Source organism: Melanotaenia boesemani, chromosome 11, assembly GCF_017639745.1.
Source record: "Melanotaenia boesemani isolate fMelBoe1 chromosome 11, fMelBoe1.pri, whole genome shotgun sequence".
In the NCBI taxonomy this organism is placed as follows: domain Eukaryota; kingdom Metazoa; phylum Chordata; class Actinopteri; order Atheriniformes; family Melanotaeniidae; genus Melanotaenia; species Melanotaenia boesemani.
In genome coordinates, this window is record NC_055692.1 from 19,789,369 (window position 1) to 19,798,628 (window position 9,260).

The window sequence follows — 9,260 nt, forward strand, 5'->3', positions numbered from 1 at the left end:
CATCCCTCCTGGGGCTCACCTCAAATGCTGGGCCAATTGACAACTCTTACTATATACACTCACAAACACGCACACAGAAACTGAAGATTTTATAGTGGAATAATTAACTAGCAGATGTTTAGATTTGGTTGCACCAATCGTTTAGGAATTAAAACAGCTGCAGTGTTAACTGCAACTTTACAGTGGATGTGCATAAGGATGTGCTACAATGATACAGCATTAAAAAAGAATCTGAGCTATCTCTGCTGATGTAAAAGGATGTCTGCTCTGAAAAGAGGGCCTGGTCTGAAGAGCATGTCCAGCATCTATTGATTACTCAAATTCAGGGTGAGTGAGTTTACTCTGCACACTTTAAGGACTACAGAGAATTGTGGACACATCATTCACATGAGATGTATGCTAAAAAACAGGGAAATCAGCGTACAATCATGTCTCTTTATCAGCCTTTCTTCATTGCTGTGAACACAAGTGTTTTTAAGTGTAGTGATAACCTTATACTGTGTGACACCTAAACCCTTAGTGTACCATCCAATAATTTAATTACATTTGATTAAATTCCCTTATAACTCAAACACAAGTGAAACCAATGACAGCATAATCATGTTTTCACAAATAGACCTTTCATTGCATATTTTGCATTGCATCCAACATGGTTCAGAGAGCTGAAGGACATGCAGGATATAAATATCCTGCATCTCAGGTTTAACTGAAAATAAATCTATTTCACTAGCTTAAGATGAAACAGAGTAAGACCTTCAAAGAATGACAGGCCACTTGTCATCATGCACATCAGTCTGAAAATTTATGATGTTGTCACCAATCGAAATCAAATTAGTTTGCTCCTCAGCACCCCATGGTTGACATCATCACAACCAAACATTTAATAAAACTTTGGCAGTTTGGCAATCACAGAAGGGGGAGAGAAAGGAGACTCCTTCAAACCTTGTCCTTGATGGGGTGGCTAGAAAGGCAGCTGCTGAGACAGATTTAGAGATGGGAAAAGAGATCGATATGAAGGAAAATATAAAAAATGAGTGAAACTTGTCCCAGGAGTATGTGGTGTGTGTACCTATCCATGCAGGTGCAGGGAGTGTATACTGTGATGCAGAAGCTGTGAGGAGCTACCCTTGTTTTTCACTGGTGGTTTATTAGACTGTTTGGGGTTTAGAAACAATGAAAGAAAGGAGAGCTGGGAAGTTGTGGTGAATGCTCTGTGAAGACTGACGATATTAGAAAAGAGATGTGAGAAGAGTAGAATTGGGTGAGAGAAGAGGGAGTCACCTTGGGGGTGGCATCTAGAAAAATGGCTATCCTGGCAGTTTCAGGGATGACTCAGCAACAATACCATTGAAGCTAAAGATTGATTTTACTTTAGACCAGTATGTGTGAAGTCATTATGTAGCCTATGGATGAGATTGTGGCAGGATGCCAGAATAGCTTGTGATATGCTTTTGAATGGGTGACATCCATTGTTTTTAAAATCAAGCTGAAAGCTTCTGTGCAGTTATCTATGTTATTTTATAGGATTACTTGCCATACGCAAAATAGGAACTCATAACAGTTTGGGGGTGCTTTTAAAATCCTCTGACTGAACTTTCTAGAAAATCAACTAAACTTAGCTCCCTCACAGCACCATCTGCTGGGCAGATGACAGACTGCATGTGCAGTTCAGTGATCTGTCCATGGGGGGCAGCAGAGCCCCGCTATGATACCCCCTCTAATGTTTACTTCCTGTGTTAGCTCATCTTTGATAAACGAGGGAAAGTCAAACAAGTACTGTCAACTTTTTTCACAAAACATAGATGTAATATCTGACAAAATGTATAAGCCACTGTCTTTACTAGAAGGGTGGACACAGGAAAATAACGAGTTGGTAAATAATTTAATGGTGGGTAACGTTAGCAGTTTGGTGTTTAGTTTAATCAGCAGTTAGCGCGTCATTGTTTTTCATTAGCTGCTACATACTTTTGCTTAAGTTTGTATAAATATATTTCTTATTAAGATTATATTAAAAGAGTAAATTTATTGCATCAGTTAGGTTTGTTCATTTTCTACTGTAGATTTTGTTTTGTGTCTAGACTTACACAGCCTACATATTAATCTACCATTGAATAGTTTAATCTATACTACTATATCACATTTTAAACCAAGTATATTCAGACATATATCCAATTACAGTCTGATTTATTCAAATTAAGTGGGCATATAATGTAAATATTCAAGTAAAACCTAGCATGAATGTAGTGAAATGTTACATCCTATCACATCATCAGCTCGTTTTTAATCACTGCAGCAACAAGAGGCACAAAATGCTTTGAGCCGAGACCACGTTCACCCCAATGTGCGAAGATGTGCCTCAGAGTTTCACAAACTATTAAGGAAAATACAAGGTGCTCTTTCATATAATATATACTTATCGTTATGCAACCTATGTCGCCCTCATTTTTATTTGTGTCCACTTTTGCAGGCATCCCAGCTCATGCAGATCATGCAGAGCTGGAGCTTTCAGTGGTGTTCAATTCCTGCACATGCTGTATTGCTCAGTCTCAGTTCATGGAAGCTGAGCTACTCATCACACAAGCTATGGAGAGATGTAGGCCACTGCCTGAAAACACGGTTTAAGCCATACATGTGAACTCCTTTTACAGATTGTCTTTGTTCCTTGCAGTTCTACAGGTGACAGGAGGCGATGCTGGTACTTCAGACCCACTTGTGTTTTGGAGAAACATACTCAAATCAGTGGGAAACACAGCATTGCATCCTTTTGTACTATACCTTGTCTGTCTACAGTGGGCAATATGGCTGGCCACCTGCCAGCTGAAAACTATAAAGGAATTTCTGGTAGGTTTATGCTTTAACAATATGTTCCCCCTCATTTTTTGTGCTTCAAAAGAACCATAGTATTTAGTTTTTTAATCTAGCTTGGTTTATGAGATGATTGGCATTTACCATCTAGTATGGAAAAACACTGTACTTGATGACGGTGTGTTATGTGTTTGTCAGATTATAAATTAATTCCAGTGTAATTTACATACAGTTACCTAGTGAAAGGCTGCACGATGTTGATAAAAACATTTGTTCAGGCCTTGTTGTTTTCTTCATTTTTATCTTTTGGCCTTTTTCTATTATACCTGATAAAATATGTGGCGAGAACAATAAAACAAAACTAAACTGTCCAAGCATTTTTTCACATATACTTAATGTGATTCTTGGTAATTCGTGCTTCATGTTTGGAGTCATCATCATTCTGCAGAATACATTAGCTACTAATTAGAGTCCTCCCTGGTGGCAATTCATGATGGATAAGCATTAAAGAAAACTAAATCAGCAATTTCCAGTCTCGTTCTGTTTTGTCAAATGACACAGTTTTTTTTTTTTTTTTCTTTTTTTTTGTATATGACATTACAGCATTTTCTTCTGTTGTGCAGGAGGAGATGCCTCTTCTATTTGATTCACTAACTGGTGGGTTTGGGGATAGCTGTAGAGACAAAGCAAAGGAGAAGTTTTTAAACCTTCCAAGACTGGTGATGGACCCAAGAAGGCTTGTGGAATTATTGCAGATCTGCACAGCCATTGCCCAAGGTCAGCAACATTTATAGTTCCTCTTAATCTATTTTAAAATGACCATTGCATTTTTTTATATAAAACTTAAACCAACTGTTTGGGCTTCTGCTCCGGACTTTGTAATATAGACATTTCACCTCGAAGTAATCTAACCACTGTTTTCAAAAGGGCCACCAAATTATTACAAGAACAGATGAGAAAAAATCTAATGTCAGTACAGCGTTTTAGGGTATGCATTTGAATATTTATTTATATAGATGGAGTTTGAAAGAAATGGACGAAAATCTGGAGAACTTGTTGGCTAGTTAACAACATGCTTTCTTTGTAATGTGTCTCAAAACATTTCTGAACCATTTTTGCAGGATTAAATTTTTCCAGTGAAATGGATTACTACCATCAGGAAATTCTGCTATCATGAATGGGTTCACATGAACTGTTATAATGTTTAAAAAGACTATGCACAGCTGTAGCAATGTAACATCTACATACCAGCACTTGAGGTTTCTAAACAGATTTCTCCAAGGAGAGTATCACACTGTCTCAGCTGGCAGTTACTCCACTGCCTCTCATTCTCTGCACAGAGCATCCTGCTGCCATCTCTTCTCTGACTGAACTATGCTGCTCATCTGGCCTCCCAAATGCACCTGTATTAAAAAATAGAATTACTCAGACCATCCACCCTTTTCCATTACTCCATGGTCTGAATCTTATGCTCACTGGCCTATAAAGGGCTGTCAGTGGTGGATGTGACACATTATATCTACCACTGACTGACATTAACAACTTCATACTACACACATCTACCAGGGACAATGTTTTGGAGATGCTGTCAGAGTTATATAACTATCAAATTTTGGTTATTGCCAAAGTAACTCAGACCTTTATGCAATATCAACATTAAGAGCTGACTGCTCACTTTTTTCCTGATATCCCACACTTATCATTATAACAAGATAATCAGCGTTATTCACTTTAACTGTCAGGAATTCTGTGTACAATTTATTGATTTGACTTTAACAGCCTTGTATGACATATACACATCTTAAGTAATAATCCCTGTGTTTGCTCTGATCTGTATCTGTGAATAAGGTGCAGAGATGCTGAATGAGGGTTGCAGCTCAGAGGCACTGTCCTGTCTGCAGGCAGCTTCCACCATGCCAGCCCCCAGAGCTCTTGTAGCATACACACACTTCCTCTCAGGCTCCTGTCTGGCTCATATGGTACATATTCACAGTAATTGTACAGTAGGATACAGGATTTTGCAAAAAATAAACATGTATTTGCTGTTATTTGTCTTCAGAGCCGCCCTCAAATGGCACTGCAATGTTACAGAAAGGCTTTGGAAACGGACTCTCGATGTTTATGTGCTCTCTATCAGAGCACCCTCATCTACAGACAGCTTGAAAACATACAGGCTGAGATACAAGCACTTCGGATACTGCATTCAGTGAGTAAAATACAGACATATCACTTAACTGCAAATAATTCCTGAAGACCAGAGATAACATTGTAGGTAAATAAGTCTAAGGATGTTGTCTTGTACATGTAGGTATTGGTATTTTTAAATAAATAGTTCCTTCTTTGTGTATTTACAGTTAAATTTGCTGGATGACACATATTCAGTTTGGTGCAAGCCTGTATACTGAAACATGAAACTTCTCTTTCCCAACAGACTTTGTTGTTGCCTTCTACTACAGAGCCTGCTGTGGCTGGTACTCATCTCCTCCCTCCATCCCTGCTGCTCTCCAGCCAATCACTGAGCACCCTGCTCTCACTCCCATCTCCCCTTAGTATCCTTTTCAGTCTAGCCCTCAAGTGCGTGCTCCATGGCAGGTGAGAAGAGCAGCATCAGATTATCTATAAATCTCTTCCACAATCACCCCTGTTTAAACTAGAAAATATAGATGAGAACAGAACACACGAATTGAACTCTATAGATGATGAATAAGTCTTTGTCTTATTTCTGTAGAGTATCGGAGGGTGTTGAACATTACCTGGACCTGCTGGCTGCTCTTCACTCAGAAGATGAACATGGAATAAGAGCGAAAACGGTGAAATAAAAGAAAATTTAACATCTTGCTTTGAAGCTATAGTATTTTATCTCTGGAAAAGAATACTTTCTGAACACGTTAATTAACATGTGTTGTCTCAGGTGCATGCTGATGACTCCACCCTCCCCAAGTTACCCAGGCTTTACCTTGAAGCTGGAGCAGCCCTGCTTATGGCCCAGCGACCTGCAGACTGTACAGCACTCTGCAATGAGGTTATCAGCACAACACAGGATTTGCTGCCAGAGAAAGTGGTGTTGGAAGAGCCAGAAGAAAGTGGTTTGGCTAGGAGCGGGGATATGAAAGAAGAGTGTGAAACTATAGTGGAGATGCTGCTCTGGGTTGCGGCTGCTTACCTCCTCCAGGGTCACTGTTTCACTTACCTTAAGGACTGGAAACAAGCTGTGACCAACTACACAAGGTCTGTTAGATGAAATTGCTTTTACTTCTGCCATCAGTTTTTAAGATTTTAAATACATACAAAATAATATTGTTCCTTATAGGTGTATCAATCTGCTGGTGAAGGTGTGCTTTAAAAAGAGAGGTGAGTGCTTTTATGATTTTATTGCGTGAGAGAGAACTTGTTTACACTGAACTTTTCAGCTTTTGTAACTTTATTCATTCAGTTACAGGTTTTCAACCACAAGTCCGTAGTGCGGATATGGGTGTCAAGTGGGGAATAGATCTGTGTGTCCTCAAAAGACTGAAGGCGCTGTCATTTGCTGGTAGAGGCATCAGCTTTACCCAGATGGATCACTTGAGCAAAGCGCTCAGAGACCTCCAGCTCAGCCTGCAGGTTCTTCCAGGTAATTACACCACAGATGTAACTTTAGGGTGCGTGCAGCTGAGCTTGGAGGTATATTTGACGTATGGTTTAGTCTAGCAATGTCAGCCCTATTTTTCTCTGTATGAGCCTTACATTTTCACTTTTTCTTCAGAAGCTAGTTTAGAAGGAAAAGTGCAGTTTCAGTAAGCCTTTAGTCAGCAGCTGATACAAAGCTCTACAACAGGGGTGCCCAGCCCCAGTCTTCAAGGGCCACAATCCTGCAGGTTTTTGATGTGTCTCTGCTTCAGAACCACCTGACTCAAACTGATGAGTCGTTGTGCAAAACGTAGGCTGTTGGATCTATTTCATTTGAGTCAGATGTGTTGAAGCAGGAAACATTGGAAAATCTGCAGGACAGCAGCCCTCGAGGACCGACTTTGGGCACCCCTGCTGTAGAACATCACAAATAAATTATTTCATGCTCCTTTTAGTTTTCTCAACTGTATGTAGTATAACTGTGCTACTCAAAAAAAAAAAAAAAGTCAGTAAAAAATTGCTACCCAGGCGAAATCTAAACGTGTTCATATCTGAGTAATAATATAGTGCAGGTGACTAGATGCATCAGTGATTTGAGAGAAACATCAGCAGACCTCCTAGTCTTCTCTTGCTCTGCTGACAGCTGCTCATGTGACACCTTTATTTGCAAGAGGAGCAAGTAATGTGATAACAAGTGGTCACTCAAGACACATGGGACAGATTGTAATATCAGGAATAAATTGGTCCACTCAAGCTGTTAACTTGCAATTGAATCACCTTTACTAGGACACGTGTTAATAAAAGGTCTGAACTGGGCCTCTGTTGGTTACAAAGATTTGAATGACCATGAGGTATAATTCTCACATACATGAATATTTTTAAATAGCTTTTTAATGCAAAAACCAGCTTTGCAAAAAAAGAGAGCTATGGTATTTAGAAATAATCAAACTATGTAACACACTTAAAAATGTGTATCACATGATTGTTCACACATACCTGCTGTGTATGCTGCTGTAAACAGGAAGCAGAGGGTTGGTTGCAAGCTGAGTTATTCACATTAGGGTATGACAAGTTAAGAAAGGACACAGAGGGACTGATAATCACAATAAGTTTGCAAAAGTGTGTGTCTGCAATGCTGTTTTTTAAAACTGTGATTGTATGTTGACAGAAGGCCAAAACAGAAACAACTGTTTTATCTAGACTACTTGTGTTTGTGTGTGAACAAGGCCTGGCTTTGTTCCTAAACAGCATCCATGTTTCGGCTTTCTCTTGTCACAAATGTAGACATTAATGTGTATGTGGCACAGTAACAAAATATAAACTATATTTGTTTGGTCCTCCGTTAGGACGTGACATCATGTTACATATTTTATTTCAGAGTATGTGGGTGCAGGTCTGTGGTGTGGTGAAGTATTGTGGAGGCTTGGTAGGAAGCAGGAGGCAGCAGCTTGTTGGGAGAAGACCTGGAGCCTGCCCACGCAGTCCTTAGCAGAGTAAGACACTGTACTCGCTGCCTTCTTTATAATTTTGGTTAAAAAATGTGTATTATTGCATATGCATTGTTAATACTTAATGGGTAAGTTTTCTTGAATGCCTGTGCCTAAATGTGTGGGGGGTAGTGAAATTTGGGTAAAGGCTCACTTTGCACTGCACTTTTTAACAGTGAATGTTTATCAGATGTATTCACAATCATGCTAAAGCATTGAATGTGAGCGTGAATGATTGTCTCTCTGTGATTGCCCTGCGATGGACTGGGAACTGGTCCAGGGTGTACCCTGCCTCTCGCCTGCTAATTGCTGGGATGGGCTCCAGCTTCCCCGAGTTGAATTAAGTGGTATAGAAAATGGATGGATGGAATACTGATAATAATGTAATAATTTCTAATATGTTATCTGAGCTTTATAAACTTAAATCTGATCATAATTGGGTACTTGCAATGTTTTTAAATGGTTTCTGATGCCACAAATTACATACTATTTTAGTTCAATCCAGACACAATTGGAATACACTTTGATTTAAGATATACTTATTAAGGTAATTAAATGTGGGTACCTATTAGTTTAAATCAGTCTCTTGCTCTAAACATGTTTGTTATAATCTGATGTTACACTCATTCTCAGCTTTGGCATGCTTATTTTTGTTACAGGACTTTTCCTTTGTATGTACAAGAACATCAGTGGGGCCCTTTGTTGGATTCCACTGAACTACGCCACAGAGTACAGGAACTTTATCCTATCTTGTCAGCCTGAAGACAAAAGAAGAATTCACTGTTCTTTAATGAATAGGACTGGCTTTTCTGGCCTTTGAAATAAAACCCATACCCTTGATAAACTTGTGTCAATAGGGACAGTAAAATAAAGCCTATTTTGAATGCAAGCAGTGTTTGAAAGTGAGAATGAACATGTGGGTGGTAACTGACATGTAGTTTATGCATGAAATATTTCTAGATAGACTGTGACGATATGTTCTGTCTTGCAGACATGTTGACTTAATGATAGAAACTGTTATTCTGTAAAAAGCTATGGTTTTACCGGAAAATATGGAAAATAAATTTTGAGAAAACATATTGATTTTTACAAAATGTGTATTTGGTGTGTCTTCAATAAATGTGTTTGGATTCATTTGATATTATCTTCATACACTTGCCTGATTTCACACAGAATTATCAACAGACAACGGTAAACTTCCAGCTGTGGACTATTTTTAACCAGTGTGTACTACACAGTTACTATGAGTAAAAGACCAGTTTATGTTTTACGTTTTTGTAAGATCAACGCGGTGAATGTTAATTGGTTGATTAGGTTTTTATAAAGGCCAATAAGAAAAAAGTTTTAAAAAGTATGCCC

The 9,260-nt window shown here is 38.8% G+C and overlaps 1 protein-coding gene across 3 annotated transcripts; it reads left to right on the forward strand.

Moving 5' to 3' along the window:
* Positions 1–1,709: 1,709 nt before the first annotated feature.
* fancg (FA complementation group G) lies at positions 1,710–9,090 on the forward strand. Of its 3 annotated transcripts, none has more exons than XM_042000319.1 (14): positions 1,710–1,888; positions 2,294–2,390; positions 2,468–2,593; positions 2,669–2,841; positions 3,429–3,582; positions 4,654–4,784; positions 4,865–5,011; positions 5,237–5,397; positions 5,534–5,615; positions 5,717–6,033; positions 6,116–6,156; positions 6,239–6,418; positions 7,808–7,907; positions 8,561–9,090. In XM_042000319.1, the coding sequence occupies exons 1-14, from the start codon at positions 1,721–1,723 to the stop codon at positions 8,661–8,663; spliced, it is 1,980 nt and encodes a 659-aa protein (XP_041856253.1). In that variant the 5' UTR covers positions 1,710–1,720; the 3' UTR covers positions 8,664–9,090. The 3 variants fall into 3 exon arrangements, with proteins under 3 accessions (XP_041856253.1, XP_041856252.1, XP_041856251.1); XM_042000318.1 differs by having other exon boundaries at positions 1,712–1,888; positions 6,245–6,418; positions 7,793–7,907; positions 8,561–9,088; XM_042000317.1 differs by having other exon boundaries at positions 1,712–1,888; positions 7,793–7,907; positions 8,561–9,087.
* Positions 9,091–9,260: the final 170 nt, after the last annotated feature.